This window comes from Nomascus leucogenys, chromosome 24 (genome assembly GCF_006542625.1).
Source record: "Nomascus leucogenys isolate Asia chromosome 24, Asia_NLE_v1, whole genome shotgun sequence".
In the NCBI taxonomy this organism is placed as follows: domain Eukaryota; kingdom Metazoa; phylum Chordata; class Mammalia; order Primates; family Hylobatidae; genus Nomascus; species Nomascus leucogenys.
Window position 1 is genome coordinate 27111063 of NC_044404.1, and position 24087 is coordinate 27135149.

General features: G+C 43.1%; 1 protein-coding gene across 1 annotated transcript in view; it reads left to right on the forward strand.

Moving 5' to 3' along the window:
• The window catches only part of WDTC1 (WD and tetratricopeptide repeats 1), a 77551-nt gene that overhangs the window by 31132 nt on the left and 22332 nt on the right, over positions 1–24087 (forward strand). Inside the window, exons 4-5 of the mRNA XM_012498512.2 lie at positions 21863–21909; positions 22967–23078. Coding sequence (XP_012353966.1) covers positions 21863–21909; positions 22967–23078 — 159 coding nt within the window. The remainder of the gene's footprint in view (positions 1–21862; positions 21910–22966; positions 23079–24087) is intronic.

Here is a 24087-nt window from a genome sequence, read left to right on the forward strand (position 1 = left end):
GGAAAAGTAGGAGGAGCAAGAAAAGGGTCCAGGACCAAGAACCAAGGTGTTTCAGCATTTAGAGAGTACCTACTTTTCCTCTTCCTCTACCCACTGAAGACAGAAAGAATAGCCATAGAGGTCTGAGGAGAACGTGGTATCATGGTAGCCAAGGAGGAAAAAAAGCTCGAATGTGTTGATTTTTACAGTCTAACTCTCAAAAAGCCATCTGTTTTCCTCTTTCCTGGTTTGGAGTTGGAGGGAATACTATTTGCATTACCTCAAATAGTAATTAAAATACCTCTATAAGCAGTATGAACTTGGAGAAGTCGTTTAACTTCTAAAGGCCATTTCTTCATCTGTAAAATAATGTCTCTTAGGTGTAAGTTAATTTATGTAAAGGACCTAGCACAGTGTCCAGTATATTGTATAAGTCCATGGCATACAACAAACCTTAGCTGCCATTATTGTTGTTATTTATGGAAAGCTCTTAAAGTTTCCTAAGACACCAGTCCCAAGATGCTGATTTGATGGCATCTAGCTATTTAAAACTTCTTCAGTCATTTCCTTCCCTGTTTTATTTCCATCATTGTCACATATGAACCTCATGTTAGTCAATCAATAATAGGTTATCTTTGACATTAAGAAAAGGTGATTAGTGGGAGGTAAGGGTTGGATAAGAGGGAAAATCAACAGTAAAAGCTCCTGCCTTTTGGTGGTTACTGGTTATGTTTTCTTTACGATCTGGGCAAAACATTTTTTCCTGGGTTTTCCAATTTTCTACTCTGTATGCTTTTGAAAAATGCAAAGGGAAGCTGAAAGAGAACTATTATGACATAGTGTCAAACATTTAGTAGATGCTCAATAAAAACCTGTTCGTGTGATTGGCTTTTTTGATTTTCCACATTTAGAAGTAGCTTTCATAACCTTATCCCCATTCAACCATGCGATTTCTCTAGCTTCCACCTTAATAATCTGGTCTGATTTTTACTTTTTGACTTTATAGTTTACATTTTATGTCCGTTTAAAATTCAGACTTTAGCTAGTCTTGATATTTGTTACCCTTCCTGTATGTTGATAGAATTTGTACCTACAGAGCTGACTGTTTAAAAAGCCTCCAATTTAACTTGGGTTACTTTCTTTTTTTTTTTTGGCAACAGGGCCTCACTCTGTCGCCTAGGCTGTAGTGCAGTGGCCAATCTCGTCTCAGTGCAACCTCTGCCTCCTGGGCTAAAGCAATTCTCGTGCCTCAGCCTTCTGAGTAGCTGGGATTACAGGCGTATGCCATCACACCCAGCTAATTTTTTTATTTTGCTAGAGATGGAGTTTCGCCAAGTTGGCCAGGCTGGTCTCAAACTCCAGCTAATTTTTTTATTTTGCTAGAGATGGAGTTTCACCAAGTTGACCAGGCTGGTCTCAAACTCCTGTCCTCAAGTGATCCACTCACCTTATTTTTTAATAGGTCAACATTCATATGGTTCAAATTCAAAAGTTTAAAAAGTCATCTCCTCATTATTTTTCCCAGCTACCTAATCCACTTACATGGAATCAACTAATATAATGAGTTTCAGTATCCTTTCAGAGGAATTTTATGCATAAAATTCTTACCTTTTCTCACAAATGTTAGCCTAACATATTTACTGTTTCAGTAAGAAAATCAGCAACTTACTAAAAAAATAAGGTCTAAAACAATGAAGTATCTTTAAAAAGATATTTTCATAATTTTGCCATATTAATACATAAGATATTTCTAATTTCTAATTGTTTCATGGTTCAGAGTGTTCTGTTGTGTATGTGGACCCATAATTTACTTAAATTATCCATACCAATAGACATGTAGATTACTTACAATTTTTTGCATGTACAAGGTCGTTCCTTACGACATCATTTGGCACATGCAGTTATATCCCTATCAGATGAATACCTGGGGTGGAATTTGTAGGTCAGAGGATATACGCATCTGTGATTTTGATAAATATTACCAAAATTGCCTTCCATGGTGTTTGTACCAACTTTTGCTCCTATCATACTCCTTCAGTCTTATATCAAACATAATGCTCAACAAATATTCTCTCTCAAACCCCAATGTGTTCATCATCATTTTGAGAATTTCACAGGCGAGGCATGGTGGCTCACTCCTGTAATCTCAGTACTTTGTGAGGCTGTGGCAGGCGGATCACTTGAGCTCAGGAGTTCGAGACCAGCCTCGGCAACATGGCAAGACCTCTGCCTCTATACCATCAAAAATGAAAGCATGAAAAAAGAGAGATTTCACAGATGAGTGCAGAATGATAGGCCAGAGAGATGACAGATTGGCTTTCAAGATACTTTTTTTTTTTAAATTTTTTAGGTTGTTTTTGTGTGTGTGTGTGTGTGTATGTGTGTTTTGAGACGGAGTTTTGCCCTGTCACCTAGGCTGGAGTGCAGTGGCGCGATCTTGGCTCACTGCAACCTCCGCCTCCCAGGTTCAAGCGATTCTCCTGCCCCAGCCTCCCAAGTAGCTGGGACTACAGGTGCATGCCACCACACCCAGCTAATTTTTGTATTTTTAGTAGAGATGGGGTTTCACTATGTTGGCCAGGCTGGTCTTGAACTCCTGACCTCAGGTGGTCCACCCTCCTCAGCCTCCCAAAGTGCTGGGATTACAGGCGTAAGCCACTGTGCCCAGCCCAAGGTACTTTTTTAAATTAAAAATGTAGGCTGGGTGCAGTGGCTCATGCCTGTAAATCCCAACACCTTGGAAGGCTGAGATGAGAGGATGGCGAGTCCAGAAAGGAGTTCAAGACCAGCCTGGGTAACATAAGGAGGCCCTGTTTCTCCAAAAAAAAAAATCAGCCAGGTGTGGAGGCACATGCCTATAGTCCCAGCTACTTGGGAGGCTGAAGCAGTAGGATCGCTTGAGCCCAGGAGGTTGAGGCTGCAGTGAGCCATGATCACACCACTGCACTCCAACCTGGGCAACAGAGTGGGACTGCCTCAAAAAAAAAAGTACAGAACAGTAAATATGTTAGGCTAACATATGAGTGTGGCAAGAGAGAAAAGAGAATACTCAGTTCAAGAGAACAATTAGTCACAAAGTCCAAGTGGAAGAGGGATGAGAAATGAGGTTGGTGAGGTAAGTGTGGATGGGCTGTTCATAATGAAGGATGTTGTAGGCTACATGGAAGACTATGGACAATGGAGAGTCATTGAATGGTTTTGACCATAAGAGCAACATGATCAGAGTTTTTTGTTTTTTGTTTTTTGTTTTTGAGATGGAATTGCTCTGTCACCCAGGCTGGAGTGCAGTGGCGCAATCTTGGCTTACTGCAACCTCCGCCTCCTGGGTTCAAGGAATTCTGCCTCAGCCTCCTGAGTAGCTGGGACTACAGGTGTGCACCACCACTCCTGGCTAATTTTTGTATTTTTAGTAGAGACGACATTTCACCATATTGGCCAGGCTGGTCTCGAACGCCTGACCTTGTGATCCGCCTGCCTCAGCCTCCCAAAGTGGTGGGATTACAGGCATGAGCCACCGCGCCCGGCCTTTTTTGTTGTCGTTGTTGTTGTTGTTTTTGAGACAGAGTCTTGCTCTGTCACCCAGGCTGGAGTGCAGTGATGCGATCATGGCTCACGATAGCCTTGACCTTCTGGGCTTTGGGTGATCCTCCTACCTCAGCCTCCTGAGTAGCTGGGACTACAGACATGCACCACTATGCCCAGCTAGTTAGAAACAGGGTTTTACCGTGTTGCCCAGGCTGGTTTTGAACCCCTAGGCTCATGTAGTCCACCCACCTTGGCCTCTCAAAGTGCTGAGATTACAGACATGAGCCACCATGCCTGGGCAGAGTTATGCTTTTTAAAAAATTAATGTTGGCTTCAAAATGAAGAATAGATTGCAGGAGTTTAAACTGGAGACAGGCAGAACCAGTTAAGAGGTTATGACAGTGATTCAGGAAGAGGTGATGGGTTACCTGAACTAAAATAACAGTAATTTGGATGGAGAGAAGTCAGTGGATTTGAGAGACATTTAAGAGGTATAATTAGGGCAAGTGCTGTAATCCCAGCACTTTGGGGGGCCAAGGCAGGTGGATTACTTGAGCTCAGGAGTTGGAGACCAGCCTGGCTAACACGGTGAAACCCTGTCTCTACTAAAAATACAAAAATTAGCCAGGGGTGGTGACACACCCCTGTGGTCCCAGCTACTTGGGAGCCTGAGGCACAACAATCGCTTGAGCCTGGGAGGACGTGGAGGTTGCAGTGAGCCAAGATTGTGCCACTGCACTCCAGCCTGGGCAACAGAGCGACTCTCCCTCAAAAAATTAAAAATTAAAAATTAAAATAATAAAACAGCCTAGGCAACAGAGTAAGATCCTATCTCAAAAATAAACAAACAAACAAACAAAACAGATGTTGCCAAATTCTTCACCATGGGAGTTGCACCATTTTGTCTTTCCACTAGCAATGCATGAATGTGCCTGTTTCTCCATAACTCATCAGTAGACTATGTGGTCGAGCTTTTGAATTTTTTTTTATCATTCTAACTAGTGAAAAGTGTCTCAGTATAGTTTTAAGTTACATTTCTCTTATGAATGAAGTTTAATATATATTCCACATGCTTGAGGGCCATTTTAATATAATTTTTGCCAATTTTGGTGTAACAGGGAGGATAAGAATTGATATACGCACCTGCATGGTTTTTGTAAACAGAGGCAAGCACAGGATGGATAAGGAGAAACTAATGCAATTGGTCACTCCAGCGGGTGGGAGGTATAAGGTAGAAGGGTAGAGAAAGGTGAATAACTCTTCTGTGGACCTTTTTGTAGTTTTTACTTTTATTTATTTTATTTTTATTTTGAGACAGAGCCTGTCTCTGTTGCCCAGGCTGGAGTGCAGTGACGTGATCTTGGCTCACTGCAACCTCCGCCTCCTGGGTTCAAGCAATTCATGTGCCTCAACCTCCTGAGTAGCTGGGATGACAGGCATCTGCCACCATGCTCGGCTAATTTTTGTATTTTGAGTAGAGACAAGGTTTCACCATGTTTGCTAGGCTGGTCTCAAATTCCTGGCCTCAAGTGACCTGCCTGCCACAGCCTCCCAAGATGTTGGGATTACAGGTGCGAGCCACCATGCCTGTTTACTTTTAGAACCATGTTGAGACTTTATGTTTTCAAAAAGTAAAATTAAATCAACAAAGTTGGGAAGTGGGATGCCAACTAACTCATGTAATTTACTTTTTGTATTTTATGTTATGTTGTTATGTTAATGTTATGTTATGTTATGTTATGTTATTTGAGATGGAGTCTCACTCTGTTGCCCAGGCTGGAGTGCAATGGCACGATCTCGTCTCACCACAACCTCCACCTCCTGGGTTCAAGCGATTCTCCTGCCTCAGCCTCCCTAGCAGCTGGGATTACAGGCGTGTGCTACCATGCCCGGTGATTTTTGTATTTTTAGTAGAGATGGGGTTTCTCCATGTTGGTCAGGCTGGTCTTGAACTCCCGGCCTCAGGTGATCCGCCCACCTCGGCCTCCCAAAGTGCTGGGATTACAGGCGTGAGCCACTGCGCCCCGCCTAAAAATTTTTTTTTTTAAATAAAAAATAGGCCAGGCACAGTGGCTCACGCCTGTAATCCCAGCACTTTAGGAGGCCGAGGCGGGTAGATCACCTGAGGCCAGGAGTTCGAGACCAGCCTGACCAACATGGTGAAACCCGTCTCTACTAAAAATACAAAAATTAGCCGTGCGAGGTGGTGCACGCCTGTAATCCCAGCTGCTCGGGAGGCTGAGGCAGGAGAATCGCTTGAACCCGGCAGGCAGAGGTTGTGGTGAGCTGAGATCGCACCATTGCACTCCAGCCTGGGCAACAAGAGTGAAACTCTGTCTTAAAACAAAGAAAAAAAATTTTTTTAGTAGAGGCAAGGTTTTGCTGTGTTGCCCAGGCTAGTCTCAAACTCCTGGGCTCAAGTGATCCCTCCTTGGCCTCCCAAGTACTCCCACAGGGCTGGGATGAGGCGTGAGCCACCGTGCCCAGCCAATTTTTTAACATGATACTTTGTATATATTTTCAGCGTAAAGATAAAATGAACTTCAAAGAAATCTTGAGCTCTACTTAGTAGATTTGTCATTTGTAGTAGTATCACTGTAGCAATTCTATAACTACTTTGTGTATGTTACAGAATTGAATAAAGAAGTCAGTGTTGTTGGGAGCCAGAGTTCTCACTGTAGAAGGGAAATTCAAATACGGAATAGGGAAAGACGAGGAAGAACTTTTGAGGTACTGGATTGGAATTAGCCTGTTTCAATATAAACTCATGATTTTAAAAACACGTATAGCTTGAAGCCAGGAGTTGGAGACCAGCCTGGGTAACATAGTGAGATCCCTATCTCCACAAATAAAAAATAGCCGGGCATGGTTACACATGTCTATACTTCTAGCTACTCAGGAGGTTGAGGCAGGGGAATCTCTTGAGCCCGGGAGGTCAAGGCTGCAGTGAGCTATGATTGCGCCATTACACACCAGCCTGGGCAACAGAGTGAGACCTTGTCTCTAAAAAAATAAAAATAAACTACATATATAGAAATTTGTATTTATCTATTATTTCCAGCTCTGTCCACGCAAAGGTAATTTAGAAGCAGTGATACCATAGTAATTATGGGTTACTAGTTTCTAAATACCATTCTGTATTAAACGGAAGCAGGAATCCTTGGAGAAATAACTAATTCTAGTCCTGGGACAGGGCAAAAGTTGATATAGTCTTCAAAAATTTCAGTGTCATAGGAAACAAAAAAGGGCTGAGGAACTGTCTCAGATTAAAAGAAACAGAGAAAATAACTAATTTTCTTTTTCTTTTTCTTTTTTTTTTTTTTTTGAGATGGAGTCTTGCTCTGTCGGCCAGGCTGGAGTGCAGTGGCGCGATCTCGGCTCACTGCAACCTCTGCCTCCCAGGTTCACGCCATTCTCCTGCCTCAGCCTACCGAGTAGCTGGGACTACAGGCGCCCGCCACCACGCCCGGCTAATTTTTTGTATTTTTAGTAGAGACGAGGTTTCACCGTGTTAGCCAGGATGGTCTTGATCTCCTGACCTCATGATCTGCCTGCCTCAGCCTCCCAAAGTGTTGGGATTACAGGTGTGAGCCACCGCGCCCAGCCAGTGACTAATTTTCTTAATGACATTAAGAAAACATAAACCAAATGCAGTGTGTGAGCCTGGATTGGATTCTGAATGAGGAAAATAAAATGGACATTATTGGACAGTTAATGAAATTTGAATATGGACTATATGGTAGACAACAGTATTCTATCAGTGTTAAATTTTCTGATTTTGATAAATATGCACTGGTTAAATAAAAGAATGGCCAATGTTCTTAAGAATTATACCCGGAAGTAGTTAAATGTAAGGGATCCTGAAGTCTACAACTGATTTCTCAAATGGTTCAGAAAAAAAGTACTTTACACGTGTGTGTGTGTGTGTGTGTGCATGCACGCGTGTGTAGAGAGAGAGAAAGAGGAGAGGGAGGGAGAGGGAAAAAGATTATTTAATTTATCAATTAGGTAAAACTTATATATGGGCATTCTTATACTATTCTTGCAAACTTTTTATGTTTGAAATTGTTTCAAAATAGAAAGTTTAAATTGTTCATTAGGAAAATACAAAGGGCTGAGCATAGTGGCTCACACCTGTAATCCTATCACTTTGGAGGCTGAGGTGGGAGGATCACTTGAGCCCAGAGTTGTGACCAGCCTGGGCAACATAACAAGACCTCATCTCTACAAAAAAATACAAAAATTAACCAGGTGTGGTGGTGTGTGCCTGTAGTCCCAGCTACTAGGGAGTGTAACATGGGAGGATTGCTTGAGCCTAGGAGGTTGAGGCTGCAGTGAGCCATGATCATACCACTTACTCCAGCCTGGGCAACGGAAGGAGACACTGTATAAAAAAAAGAGAGAGAGAGAAAGAAAAAAGAAAAGAAAATACAAAGAACTGGCTGGAGCACAGTGGCTCATGCCTATAATCCCAGCACTTTGGCAGTCAGGAGAATCATTTGAGGCCAGGAGTTTGAGACCAGCCTGGGCAACACAGCAAGGCCCCATCTCCATAAAACATTTTTTAAAAGTAAAAGAAAATACAAAGAACTGTTGTAGTGGCAGCAACCAAGTAAGAGAACCAGAAGGGAGGTTGAGGTTAAACAATTTAAATTTAAATTAATGAGGATTAATTTAAGCTGTTCTAGTATATAAGACCCAATCAGTTTTCCACTTTCCTGGGACATTTTTGCTGAGCATTCCACATCCCTCTTCAGTTACATGTGCCAGCTCATCTCATGAGTTTTATTGTCACAACTGGACAAGAACCAAATATCCTGGGATTCCAGCCATGGCCTGTAGTCCTCACTTTTTGGGGGAGTTGCTTGCTTTCATTTTGTATGTATTACCAGGGATCTTCCAAGATCACCTTGGAAGTTGTGATCACACTTTGATTCCTGCTATTTTATTCACTTGTGGGATTTCTTGGCACAGTATTAGACACATGGTAGAAGAAGAAAGGAATCTCACTTTACAAATCAGAGTAAAACTCGGCATTTCTAAGGTCAGATGAGTGGTAGAAATAAGATTTAAAAGATTTATATCAGGCTTATCTGGCTCCAGAGTTCATATCCTTTCCACCTCAACCGTGTGTCTGTTTTAAAAATGGCTTAATAGATAGTTCCTGGCTTGGTGGATTTATTCTCTTGCCTTATTAGTTTTCTTCATATTATCCTTAAACAACTGCAAACATTATGTATCTATCTCACCTTTACAATCTGGCCTGCTTGCTTTTTCCATTTTGTTTCTTATATCATTTTGGCATAAATTCAAATTACGAATTTATGGAAACAAGTCATATGAAACTAGATTGATTTCCTTTGTGAATAGCTTTGGTAGACCAGAGCAGTTCCATGGGCATAGTGTAACCTTATTCTAACAAAGACTTGTCAGAGCTTTTTAAGATAATACCATTTTAGAGAAGTAAACTAGATACCAAGTTCATTAAACAGTCATGTTTAAAGAAAAAGATGCCAGCCTGGCCAACATGGTGAAACCCCATCTCTACTAAAAATACAAAAAATTAGCCGAGCGTGATGGCAGGCACCTGTAATCCCAGCTACTCAGGAGGCTGAGGCAGGAGAATTGCTTGAACCCAGGAGGCGGAGGTTGCAGTGAGCCGAAATTGCACCACTGCACTCTAACCTGGGCGACGGAGTGAGACTCTCTCAAAAATAAAAATAAAAAAATAAAGAAAAAGATGGAGCAGGGATCTGACTTTGTGAGAGATTTCCTTTCGTGAGGACTGTCCTTTAAATCACAGACCAGCAATTTGTGGCCAGTGGGCCAAATCCAGAATGTTGCCTGTTTGCTTGTTTGTTATTTTATTTAATTGAGTGGTTTTGACTATTCACAAACTATATTCACAAAGTTTTGCAACCATCCCTGCTATCTAATTCCAGGACGTTTTCATCACCCCAAAAAGGAACCTCTTACCCATCTTAGCAGTCACTTCCTTCTCCCATACTGGCCCTACCCAAGAAACCACTAATCTATTTTCTGTTGCAATGGATTTTCCTATTCTGAACATTTCACGTAAATGAAATTACAAAGTGTGTGGCTTTTTAGCATAACGCTTTTAAGATTCATCTATGTTATAGCATGAATCTGCACTTTTCTTTTTTGCGGCCAAATAGCATTCCATCATTTGGATATACCACATTCTGTCTATCCATTCATCAGTTGGTGGAACATGTGGTTGTTTCTATTTTTCGGCTATTATAAATAATGCTGCTATGAACATTCGTGTACAAGTTTGTTTTTTTTTTTTGAGACGGAGTCTCGCTCTGTCGCCCAGGCTGGAGTGCAGTGGCGCAATCTCGGCTCACTGCAAGCTCCGCCTCCCGGGTTCACGCCATTCTCCTGCCTCAGCCTCCCGAGAAGCTGGGACTACAGGCGCCTGCCACCATGCCCGGCTAATTTTTTGTATTTTTAGTAGAGACGGGGTTTCACCGTGGTCTCGATCTCCTGACCTCGTGATCCGCCCGCCTCGGCCTCCCAAAGTGCTGGGATTACAGGCGTGAGACACCGTGCCCGGCCGTGTTTAACTTTTTTGAGGAACTGCCAAACCGTTTTTCCAAAGTGGTACCACCATTTTACATTCCCAACAGAAATATGTGAGGGTTCCAACTTGTCTGCATCCTTGCCAACACTTCTTATTATCAATATTTTTTATTATAGGCCAGGCGCGGTGGCTCATGCCTATAATCCCAGCACTTTGGGAGGCTGAAGCAGGCAGATCACGAGGTCAGGAGATTGAGACCATGCTGGCTAACACAGTGAAACCCCGTCTCTACTAAAAATACAAAACTTAGCCAGGCGTGGTGGCACACACCTGTAGTCCCAGCTACTCGGGAGGCTGAGGCAGGAGAATTGCTTGAACCCAGGAGGCGGAGGTTGCAGTGAGCCAAGATTGTGCCACTGCGCTCCAGCCTGGGTGACAGAGCGAGATTTCGTCTCAAAAAAAAAAAAAAAATTTTTTTTTATTATAGCCCTCCTGGTGGGTGTGAAGTGGTATCTCATTGTGGTTTTGATTTTCATTTCCCTAATGAATAATGATGTTGAGCATGTTTTCATGTGCTTGTTGTCATATTTGTGTATTTTCTTTGGAGAAATGTCTATTCAGATCCTTCACTCATTTTTTAATTGGGTTCCCCTTTTTTGTTGTTGAGTTATAAGATATGTATGCTTTGAGATTTTGTTTCTTTTCCTTTGTGTGTTGTCTTTTCATTTTTTAATGGTGACTTTGCATAAAAGTTTTAATTTTAATGAAATTCAATTTATGTTTTATCTTTTTTTTAATGGATATGGGATCTCTCTCTGTAACCCTCACTGGAGTGCAGTGGCACAGTCATGGCTTGCTGCTGCCTTAACCTCCCAGGCTCAAGCAATCCTCCCATCTCAGCCTCTTGAGTAGTGGGACTGCAGGCACACACCATCATGCCCAACTAAACTTTTTTTCTTTTGTTGCTGGTGCTTTTGGTGTTGTGTCTTAAAAAACATTGCCTAATCCAAGGTCATGAATATATACACCTGTGTTTTCTTCTAAGAGTTTTATAGTTTTAGATTTTAGATGTAGGTCTTTGATCCATTTGAATTAATTTTTATGTATGGTGTGAGGTAGGGATCTGACTTCATTCTTTTACATGTGGACATCCACTTGTCCCGGCACCATGTACTGAAAAGACTATTCTTTCCTTCTACTTAATTGCTTGACACTCTTTTTTTCTTTTTTAAGAGACGGAGTCTGGCTATGTTGCACAGGCTGGTCTCAAACTCTTAGTCTCAAGTGATCCTCCTGTCTTAGTCTCCCAAATAGCTGGGATTATAGGTGCCAGCCCCTGTTCCCAGCCTATCTTGATACTCTTATCAGAAATCAATTGACTATAAATTTAAGGATGTATTTATGAACTCTCAACTCTAGTCCATTGATCTAAATGTCTGTTCTTATGTCAGTACCACACTGTTTTGATTACTGTAGCATTGTAGTAAGTTATAAAATCGGGAAGTATGAGTCTTTCAACTTTGTTCATTTTTCAAGATTGTTTTGTCTATTCTGGGTCTCTGATATTTCCATATGAGCTTTATTTTATTTTAATTTGAAAAAAATTTTTTGAGGCAGAGTCTCACACTGTCACCCAGGCTGGAGTGCAGTGGTGCGATCTCGGCTGACCGCAACCTCTGCCTCCTGGTTTCAAGCGATTCTCCTGCCTCAGCCTCCTGTGTAGCTGGGATTACAGGCATGCATGACGACACCTGGCTAATTTTTTTTGTGTTTTAGTAGAGACAGGGTTTCACCATGTTGGCCAGGCTGGTCTCAAACCCCTGACCTCAAATGATCAGCCCACCTCAGCCTCCCAGAGTGCTGGGATTACAGGCGCGAGCCACCACACCTGGCCCAGATGAGCTTTAAATTCAAATTTATTGCCACCTGTTTTTATAAGTAAAGTTTTTGTTGGAACACAGCATACTCACTTATGTATTGCTTATGTTTGCTCTAGTGATTCAATGGTAGAATTGAGTAGTAGTGATATAGACCATATGGCCTGCAAGACCTAAAATATTTACTATCTGAGCCTTTACAGAAAAGATTGCTGACCTCTGCTTTAGATGATGGAGTAAACTCATGCTTTGAAGTGCCAGAGGGCAGAACTAGGAACTATTCATTAATTCAGTCGTATTTTCAAGCAAATATTGAATGTCTACTATATGACAGAAATGTTCTAGACACTGGGAAAAGAATATAGCAGTGAATAAGACCAACACAATTCCTGGCCCCATGAAGCTTCTTGCCATGACCTGTAAAACACCCTTAGGATCTGGCCTCTGCTCACCTCCCTGAGCCCATCTTGCTCATCTTACTCTGTCCCCTTCATCACTATGCTCTAACCACATTGGCTTTCATTCTGTTTCTTTGGCATTATCAGGCCTGTTATTTTTATACTCGTTCTTCCATATGCCTGAAATGATTTTCCTTCACATCTTTGTGTAACTTGCTACTTCTCAGCATTCAGATTTCACCTCAAATATTAATTCCTCAGAGTAGCTTTCCCTGACCACTATATCTAAAGTATATCCAGGCCAAGCATGGTGGCTCATGCCTGTAATCCCAGCACTTTGGGAGGCCAAGGTGGGTGAATCACCTGAGGTCAGGAGTTCGAGACCAGCCTGGCCAACATGGCAAAACTCCGTCTCTACTAAAAATACAAAAATTAGCCAGGCGCGGTGATACGCGCCTGTAACCCCAGCTACTTGAGAGACTGAAGCAGAGAATTACTTGAACCTGGAAGGCAGACGTTGCAATGAGCTGAGATTGCGCCACTGCACTCCAGCCTGGGTGACACAGTAATACACTGTCTCAAAAAATAAAAATAAATAACATATATTCATCACACTTAGCACCATCTGAATTCATCTTACTAATTTATATGTTTGTTTATTTTCTCTCTTACCCTACTAGAGTTCTCTTATTTGCCACAACAACCTTTGCATGTGTAAGAATGCCTAGTATATAATAGGTGCTTGAATAATTGTTAAAAGATTGAATTAAGGCCGGACACAGTGGCTCACGCCTATAATCCCAGCACTTTGAGACGGTGAGGCAGGCAGATCATTGAGCCCAGGAGTTCGAAACCAGCCAGCCTGGTCAACATGGCAAAACCCCATCTCTACAAAAAATACAAAAATTAACCAGGTGTGGTGGCACACATCTCTAGTCCCAGCTACTCAGGAGGCTGAGGTGGGAGGATTGCTGGAGCCTGACCAGAAATATAATCGCTTCTTTTCATGACTTTTAGGAGGATTTTTCTTTCTCCAATATAGTTCACATTGGGCTGTGCTTACATTTTTGTTTGTTGGGATTTTTTTTGTTTTTGTTTTTATGAGACAGAGCCTTGCTCTGATGCCCAGGCTGGAGTGCAGTGACGTGATCATGGCTCACTGTAGCCTCCACCTCCCAGATTCAAGTGATCCTCCCACCTTAGCCTCCCCAGTAGCTGGGACTACAGGTGCACGCCACCACACCTGGCTAATTTTTTTAATTTTTGTAGAGCTACCATCTCACTATGTTGCCCAGACTAGTCTCCAACTCCTGGGCTCAAGGAATCCTCCTGCCTAGCCTCCCAAAGTGCTGAGATTACTGGTGCGAGCCACCATGCCCAGCCTGTGCTGTAAGTCTTGAACTCTCTTGGTGCAATGGAAAAGACATATTTGAATTTTATTTCTGATTCTGCCACTCAGCTATCAAAGTAACCACTCAAAGTGCTTTACAAATACTCTTTGTTTCCCCCAACAACCCTATGAGGCTATCTACAATTATTATCTTTTTTACTGATGTAGAGCCTAAGACACAGAGAGGTTAAAGAACTTGCTCAAGGAAATACAGCTTGTACACATAAAACAATATTTGTTGTATTTTATAGACAACTTAATGGATTTTCAAGGATAATTATGTGAAGTACTTAGGACAGGGCTTGACACATAGTAAGCTAAGTTTACCTATTCTTATAATTATTACTATTCCATATAAGTAATTCTTAGGCACACTAAAATTTGAGAAAACATTGAGCTAGATTAAAGAAGGAACAAAAGAAAAGATTTTATGGAAATGTCTGGATATTCAAATCATTCTGACTTTAAGACAACATATCATTAAGTCAATGGAGAGTGAGTGAGGAATTTTTTAAAGTTTTATTTGCTGTCACAACTTACTCCATTCTGTTAAAATATTGCACCTACATAACCTTAATACATGGTAATAAGTATGTGTATTGTGAAGCTTAAATAAATTGACAAAAGTGAAAGCTTAGCATCTACCCTGGCATTTAGTAAGTGTTCTGTTAATTTTGCTGGATTTTAATCTAAATCTTGCTTGTTCAGACTCATTCATGCTGTTTTTTAAGAAGTTAGAAGCACTTGGCTGTCTGCTTCCTGTCTTTCCTAGTTGGCATTTTTTGTGGAGGCTTCATTAAATATCCGTAACTTTCATGCTCTTTGACATTGACGCTTTAGGTTGAGCCTCATTACACAAGGGTTTAGGCCTGAAGTCAGCAGGTATGTTAAATGTGTATATGATGAATCTCACTGGGTTGTAGTTAAGAGAGGGTCCTTACGTGTAGCTACACAAACTGGATCACAGGCTTTGCCTGAAAGTCAGAAAATGTTCTCAAAGATCCTTTAAGCCTGTTCCTAAAGCCTGACATTCCTATTTTCTTCTGGGTTTCTTTGGTATCTCTCTCCTTTTTCTTTTTCTTATTTTTATTAATTTTTTTTTTTTGGAGACAGAGTCTCTCTGTCTCTCACCCAGGCTGGAGTGCAGGGGCGCAATCTCGGCTCAGCGCAGCCTCCTTCTCCCAGGTTCAAGTGATTCTCCTGCCTCAGCGTCCTGAGTAGCTGGATCCATAGGCGTGAGCCACCATACCTGGCTAATTTTTTTTTTTTTGAGACAGGGTCTCGTTCTGTCGCCCAGGCTAGAGTGCAGTGGTGCTATCTCGGCTCACTGCAACCTCCACCTCCCAGGTTCAACCTTTTTTCCCTGCCTCAGCCTCCCGATTAGCTGGGATTATAGTTGTGCACCATCATGCCTGGCTAATTTTTGTATTTTTAGTAGAGATGGGATTTCACCATATTAGCCAGGCTGGTCTGTAACTCCTGACCTCAGGTGATCCGCCCACCTCGGCCTCCCAAAGTGCTGGGATTACAGGCATGAGCCACCGTGCCCAGCCTGTATTTTTAGTAGAGATGGGGTTTTATCATGTTGCCCAGGCAGGTCTTGAACTCTTGACCTCAAGTGATCCACCTGCCTCGGTCTCCCAAAGTGCTAGGATTACAGGCATGAGCCACCACACCCAGCTGCCTTTTTTTCTTTTTTCTTTTTTTTCGTGATGGAGTCCCACTCTATTGCCCAGGGTAGAGTGCAATGGTGCAATCTCAGCTCACTGCAACCTCTGCCTCCTGGGTTCAAGCCATTCTCCTGCCTTAGCCTCCCAAGTAGCTGGGACTACAGGCATGCGCCACCACACCTGGCTAATTTTTGTATTTTTAGTAGAGACGGGGTTTCACCATGTTGGCCAGGCTGGTTTTGAACTCCTGACCTCAAATCATCTGCCCACGCTGGCCTCCCGAAGTGCTGGGATTACAGGTGTGAGCCACTGCACTTGGCCTCTTTTTTCTATTATGATAAAACTTTGTCTCTTGTTGCTATAAACATGGACCTGTGTCATCCTACTGTTTATTCCCTTTTCTCTCATTACCTTATAAATAATGAGTATTGAATGAATGAGTTGCCTATTTATTGCCTATATGACTTATTATTTTTCTCTGTGGACCCCATATTTTTATTGATTGCTGTCTACCAAATTGTATTTATTAATAATGTTTCCCACTTTAAAACACTTTCCCACAGCATGACTACTCATCAGAGCTTCCTGAGCAGCATGAGTTATAATACAGATTTTAAATATTTCGGTCAAATGCCAAACATTATGGCATTGAGCCTAGTCTGGGCTGCCTAGTCACTGTAAATGTTCTTTTCTCATTGGACTTTTAAAATACATTGACTCACCAAATCAGAACTGACCTAAATGTACAACACTAAGGGAGGAGTGAATAAATATGGCTTAATCTTTGGATGAATATTCTATAGCCATTTGTTTTTTGGTTTTGGTTTTTTTGGGGGAGTTTTTTTGTTTGTTTGTTTTGTTTTGTTTTGAGACAGTTTCGCTCTTGTCTCCCAGGCTCAAGTACAATGGCACAAACTCAGTTCACCACAATCACTGCAACCTTCGCCTCCCCAGTTCAAACAATTCTCCTGCCTTAGCCTCCTGAGTAGCTGGGATTACAGGTGCACGCCACTACACCCAGCTAATTTTTGTATTTTTAGTAGAGACGGGGTTTCACCACGTTGGCCAGGCTGGTCTGGAACTCCTAACCTCATTCTCCTTTTAATGACTATTTGGGTTATTTTCAGTTTAGGGCTTTTAAAAATAAAGCAGCAATGAATGTTCTCATATCACTCTGTATGGACAAATACATTTCACTGGAGTAAATACGTAGGGTGGAATTGCTGCATCATAGGATGGAATTCCTGAGGCATCAGATAGATATAAACTTAGCTATAACAAATTGTCAAAGCAGTTCTGTAAGGAAATGGTAGTGATATGAGATATCCTCTTTATTTTTTTATTTTTTTTCTTGAGATGGAGTCTCACTCTGTCGCCAGGCTGGAGTGCAGTGACGCCATCTCGGCTCACCACAATCTCCGCCTCCCGGGTTCAAGTAATTCTCCTGCCTCAGCCTCCCGAGTAGCTGGGACTACAGGTGCACGCCACCACGCCCAGCTAATTTTTGTATTTTTAGTAGAGACGGGTTTCACCATGTTGACCAGGATGGTCTCGATCTCTTGACCTCATGATCCTCCCGCCTTGGCCTCCCAAAATGCTGGGATTACAGGCATGAGCCACTGTGCTTGGCCAAGATATTCTGTTAATACAGGTGGGAGTAAGGGTGGCATTTGAGGTAGACCAGCACAGAAATCCTTGAGCCAAATTGACCTGGGTTCTCATCAAGGTTTCGGCATTTAAAATATGTATGATCTTGGGTAAGTTATTGAATATCTCTGAGATGGGTCTTACCTTTTAAAAGGGAGTGATAATGACATAACATATGTAAATATCTGGTATTCTACTTTGTAGTAGTATACCAAGGAGGGTACAGTAGTATAGGCTCTAAGGAGGTACATAGTCTGTAAGGAATTTAAAGGTGTTAATAAAACCAACTAAAAGTCCATCTGCTCTTATTATCATTATGCGCTTACAATTCTAAGCAATGTCAGTGATAAAATACTTCTCCCTGCCTCCTCTTCCCCCCTAACACAATGCTACCTGGCAAACTCTAGGGACTTTTTCTTTTTGGGGGGAGGATGGGGTCTGCCTCTGACACCCAGGCTGGAGTGCAGTGGTACAATCAAGGTTCACTGCAGCCTCAACCTCCTGGGCTCAAGTAATTCTCCCACCCCAGCCTCCTGAGTAGCTGGGACCACAGGCGCATGTCACCACATCCAGCTGATTTTTTTATTTGTAGAGACAAGGTCTCGTTATGTTGCCCTGGCTGGTCTCAAACTCCTGGGCTCAAGTAATCGTCCTGCCTTGGCCTTTCAAAGTGCTGGGATTACAGGCATGAGCCACCGTGCCTGGCCTGGTACTTATAATGAATAGCAATTATAATCAGTATTTAATAAAGTTAAGTAGGAACTGAGGGTTAGATTGTAATTTGGAACTCAAGTGAGATTTGGAGCTCTTATTGCAGATTCTTTCCCTGTATACTTCCTGTCTCCTCTAGTTCCCTGGTGTGCAAAACTCACCCTAAACAGAAATGTTTCCATCTCTAAACAGTCCCTACTCTCAATTTATTAAAAGTACCACCTCTCAATTCCTTTTCTTCTCTTCTTTTTTTCTTGTTTACCCACTGTTTAACTCTGATATGATATGCCATAAGCTCAGTTTCTTTCCTTGTATTCTTCAACACGATTATTTATTGTACCTGTAAGCAAACCAGCCTTACTTATCAAGGCCAAAATAACTTGTCTTAAACACTCTGTTCCTTGTTAAGTAGGTTCCCAATGTATGTCCTAACATGTTAAACCCTTCATTAATTTTTTTTTTTTTTTTGAGACGGAGTCTTGCTCTGTCGCCAGGCTAGAGTGCAGTGGCGTGATCTCAGCTCACTGCAACCTCTGCCTCCCGGGTTCAAGTGATTCTCCTGCCGTAGCCTCCCAAGTAGCTGGGATTACAGGGGTGCACCACCACGCCCAGCTAATTTTTTGTATTTTTAGTAGAGATGGGGTTTCACCATGTTGGTCAGGCTGGTCTCGAACTCCTGATCTCAGGTGATCAACCCACCTCGGCTTCCCCAAGTGCTGGGATTATAGGCATGAGCCACCGCGCCCGGCAATACCTGTCTCTTAAAACAGGATTATGGATGCAGAGTGCTGTTGCTGCCATATTGTATTACCAGAAACTTAGTGGCTTAACACAACACAAATTTATTATCTTACAGTTCTGTAGATTAAAAAGTCTAATGCAGGTCTGACCAGGCTAAAATCAAGATGTTGGCAGAGCTATGTTCCTTCTGAAGGCTGTAGAGTAGAATCTATTTCCTTGCTACTCTGAGCTTCTAGAGGCTGCTGTATTTCTTGGCTCCCTGCCTCCTTCCTCCATCTTCAAAGCCAGCAACAGCAGGTCCAGTTTCTTTCATACCTCCATCTCTCCAGTTCTCTGCAGCCAGGAAAGGTACTCCAATTTTAGGGATCCATGTGATTAGATTGGGTCTACCTGGATAATCCAGGCTAATCTTCCCATCTCAGGGTCCTTAACCTTAAGCACATCTGCAAAGTCCCTTTTGCCACCTAAAATAACATATTCATAGGTTTCAGAGGATTAGGACATGGACATCTGTAGGAGGCCATATTTTGCCTACGACAAGTGCTCAGTTAGACACTGTGCCTTGCTTTTTGTAAGCCCTCAGTAAGTGATGGTCATTCAAGGTCCTTGGTGTTCCGGGAGATTCCAAACTGAAGCTGCGACATCACCTCTTGCCCCACTCCACCCCACCCCCACCCCAGCACAAGTAATTTACAGCTTGTTGGAAAAATGAGAGCACTAAGGGCAGAGATGATTCTGACCCAGAGACACCAGAGTCATGCATGAGGTTTGATCCACATGCCATGGGAAGGTAAAAGACCTTAGGTCAGCAAATGATCTGGCAGGCTTGAACAAAGCAGTAATGTATATAAGTAGAGAGCCTGGGAAGAAATGAGTTTCACCTCAGATGAGATTCTTTACAGGACAAGGAGTAAAGAGGGAAGAAGGCCAGGCACGGTGGTGAACACCTGTAGTTCCAGCTACTTGGGAGGCTGAGGTGGGAGCAGTGGCTTGCGGCCAGGCGTTCAAGGCCAGCTTGGGCAACATAGTGAGACCCTGTCTCTTTAAAAAAAAAAAAATCCTGTGGTGTGTACTGAGGTTTGATAAAGAGTGGTGGGGGGCATTTTCTGACTAAACAGTTGGGAAAGTAAATATGTTCATATCTCTCAGCTTTTCCCACTAGTTTCACTACAGTTACTTGTTTACTTAGGCAACAGGTATGTGCCAGGCACCATCCCTAGCCTTGGAGATGCAATGAATATGATCCATACCTGCTTTCTTAGGGCTCTGTCTGGTGGAAGAAAACAACCACACTGACACAGAGCTGTAATGCAGTATGACAGTAGGATCCCATAGGAAGGGCACGCCTTCCTGCCAAATCTACATGACAGGGAAGGCATCTCGAAGGAAATGCCTGTCAACCGAGACCCGAAGAATGAGTTAGAGTTGATTAGTTAGAATGCTATGCTATGGCCTACAGATAACAGCCCAACTCAAATTGCCTTAAACAACAATGAACTGACTCGCCTAACTGGCCCACTTAGCTGTAAGTGCAGGAGTAGGGTAGATGACTGGATTGGTTACTCTGGTCACTCTTGCTCCATTTTTCTCTGATTCCCTTGGCTAGGCTCTTCTCTGTGTATTGATTTTGCTCTCAGACTGGCTTCCCTCTTGGTGGCAAAATGTGTGCAGCAATTTCAGGTGGCACATCCAGAGAAAGAAAGGCATCTCTTCCATAGACTGTCTCCTAAGAAGAGAAGACTTTTCCAGAAGCTCCTAGCAACTCTGCCCCCTTCCATCTGATTGGGGTCACAGGCTCATTTCTGAGTCAATCCCTGTGGCCAAGCGAATGCTGCGTCCTATCTGGTTTCGGCGTAAGTTCCTGAACCCGTCGCTGTGGCAAGGAGAATGAACTTACGCGTCTAAAACACATGGTCTGACCTGGGGCAGGGAGTTAGTCAAATGTAAATCAAGGTGCTGTTGGGAATAAGGAGAGGGTGAAGGAACGGAAATAACAGTATGTAGGAATGCCTCATGACTTGTTCTCTTCTACCCCATGTAAGACCCGTTTCTGCTCCTTCAGTCCTTCTGTGTATTCATGGATCCTGTGCCCCAGCCGTGATTTCTCTCTGCATGCTTTCAGTTTCAGCATCTGCTGTTAACTGCCTCAGTCTCTTCATGCTTTTCAATTCAAATCCCCAAGATAAAGACTCTGACCTAATTTACCTTACTGCACCAGGCTCTACCTATTTGAATTAAGCTCCAGAAGATCCAAGGAGTTTTTTATACTCCTGTACCCCTAGCATCTGAACAGTACCTGGCATGCAGTAGGTGCTTGATGAATAATATGCTGGGTAAGGCTGGGCACGGTGGCTCACGCCTGTAATCCTAGCACTTTGGGAGGCCGAGGCGGGCCGATCACGAGGTCAGGAGATCGAGACCATCCTGGCTAACACGGAGAAACCCCTGTCTCTACTAAAAATACAAAAAATTAGCCAGGCGTGTTGGCGGGCACCTGTAGTCTCAGCCACTTAGGAGGCTGAGGCAGGAGAATGGCGTGAACCCGGGAGGCAGAGGTTGCAGTGAGCCGAGATCGTGCCACTGCACTCCAGCCTGACTCTGTCGCAAAAAAAAAAAAAAAATGCTGGGTGAATAAAAGATTAGCCTTCTAGTTAATTGGCTGTCCTTGGATTGAATGTTTCCTGGCAAATTTTCTATGACTGAGAGGATGTCCCTTAAAGGTACTGTTTCAAACATATCTCTTTTTCTGTTTTTGTTTTGTTTTGTTTGAGACACGGTCTGGCTCTGTTGCCCAGGCTGGAGTGCAGCGGTGTGATCTCAGCTCAGTCCAACCTCCACCTCCCAGGCTCAAGTCATCCTCCCAACCTCAGCCTCCGGAGTAGCTTGGACTACAGGCACATGCCACCATACCCAACTAATTTTTGTATTTTTTGTAGAGACGGGGTTTCGCCATGTTGCCCAGGTTGATTCCAACTCCTGAGCTCAAGCAATCTGCCCAAAGCGCTAGGATTACAGGTGTGAGCCTCTGTGCCTGGCTGACATACTCCTTCTAATGGTAAAAGCAGAAATGTGTTTGCGTCTCACTTTTACTGCTTTCTACTCTCTGAACTTCAGTTTACTTTTCTGCAAAATGGGATCAGTGAAACCTGTCCTTTATGGCTCAGAAGTGCCCAGTATCAAGTGAGATCGTGAATATGAAAGTACTTTATATATTTTAAGACGCTAGTCAGTTTAAGTCCACTCTGGCCACTCACATGCACTTGGAAAATATTGAAAATGGAAAGACTGGTTTACCTGTTCAGTTCCACTTCTTGGTGTTGAGTTCCCCAGGAGAACCCCTAACCAACTCTCTTCCTGTCTCTTTTCATTTGCTCCCGCAGGGTCACTCAGGATGTGTCAACTGTCTGGAGTGGAATGAGAAAGGAGAGTAAGTATGAGCTAGAGCACCTGAAGGGTGCTGGGGAAGGAAGTGAGGAGGGTGGAACAAGAAGGCTCCTCCTGAGTGGACCCAAATGAAAAGAGACTGCTGCTCTCTGCCGTTCTTCAGCTTAGCCCATAGTTTTCAACACAATTAAACAATCTCAGATTGATGGAAAGTTGGATGACCATCCAAACCCTGTTTTGTTTTGTTTTGTTTTGTTTTGTTTTGTTTTGTTTTGTTTTGGAGACAGAGTCTCGCTCTGTCACCCAGGCTGGAGTGCAATGGCGTGATCTTGGCTCACTGCAACCTCTGTCTTTCAGGTTCAAGCAATTCTCCTTAATCAGCCTCCCAAGTAACTGAGACTACAGGCACGTGCCACCGTACCTGGCTAATTTTTTGTATTTTTGGTATTTTTAGTAGAGACGAGGTTTTGCCATGTTGCCCAGGCTGGTCTCAAACTCCTGAGCTCAGGCAATCCACCCGCCTCAGCCTCCCAAAGTGCTAGGATTACAGGCATGAACCACTGCGCCCAGCCCAAAACCCTGTCTTTTTAATAAGCCAATGTGTTTAAGAATAATGGAAATTTCTTGACCGGGCGTGGTGGCTCACGCCTGTAATCCTAACACTTTGGGAGGCCGAGGCGGGTGGATCACGAGGTCAGGAGATTGAGACCATCTTGGCTAACATGGTGAAACCCCGTCTCTACAAAAACAAAAAATTAGCCGAGTGTGGTGGCAGGCGCCTGTAGTCCCAGCTACTCAGGAGGCTGAGGCAGGAGAATGGCGTGAACCTGGGAAGCAGAGCTTGCAGTGAGCCGAGATCGTGCCACTGCACTCCAGCCTGGGGGACAGAGTGAGACTCCATTTAAAAAATAATAATAATGATGGAAATTTCTCAGGACAAAATAGAAGAGAATCAGCTGTTTACAAGGCAACCTTAAATTCTGTGACATTTACTGTTCTTCAAATTCTGTAACCTAACTCCTTGTAAACTGAGAACATGGGATGGGGAAAGGGAGCCTAGGAATTTGAGGAGAGATCACAATCCCTCACTCTGCTTTCAGCTTGCTGGCCTCTGGTTCCGATGACCAGCACACGATTGTGTGGGACCCGCTGCACCACAAGAAGCTGCTCTCCATGCACACAGGACACACTGCAAATATCTTCTCTGTCAAGGTGAGCAGGACGAGCCACAGAGCAAGCACAAGAGTGACTGGGCTGTGGCCACGCCATGTTGGTATGTGTGTGTCCCATATACCACCTAGGGTCACAGACAACCTTATGATCTAAGTATCTGTTGGTGATTCCTGAAACCTCATTTCTCTTCCATGTTCTTCTTCCTCTGTTAGAGCTAAGTGGCCAATTCTAGATGAATTTATCTTTATGTGAATGGTAGTGGTGGGGGTATGGTTCTGAACATGAACTTAGAGAGCAGGCATACCTGGGTTTGTCTCCCTTATCTGCTTCTTGGGCATTGTGTGACCTGGGCAAATCACCTGACCTGTCTGAGCCCATTTGCTCATCTGTAAAAAAGGAAGCAGCGAAGGAAAATCTCCCAGATTTGTAAACAAATTAATTTTTTAAAAAGGAAATAACAGTCTACAGGGTTGATGTGACAGTTCAATGAGATAAGTCTGTGCCCAGTGCTTTTTATCTGTTCTACCCCTTCATAGGAAATGAATATTTTGATTTGTTGGAGGAGGAGAGTTGAGCTGAGGAGAGGTGAGAAGGGGACTTACAAGTGTCTTCAGACCTTTGAAGCTCTGTTGAAGCCCTGGAAATGACATGAGACATGTTTTTTTGTTGCGGAAAACAGACCTAGGACTAGTGGCTATAAGTCCACAGAATTAAATGTGGGCCTGAGGAAAGAAAGAACTGTCTAATGCTTAGAGCTCTTTGAAAAATGTAGAATGGGCCCCTGGAGGAGATGAGTAAATGCCCTATCCCTGCACTTGTCCCCTCGCCAGGTGCTTTATCTCCAAGGTTCGAAGTTGGAAGAAATGGCCTGCAAGGAAGGGCCTTTCCAGCTCTGAGATTCTATAATGGATAGATGTGAGAATGAAGTTGTCCTTCGGAAAGCCTCACTATTCTAAGAAATATTTTCCTAATTAATATCAAGAGGAATTACAGGATACCTGAACAAGATGATAGCTCCTAACCTACTTGTTTTCCTAAACCGTTTTTT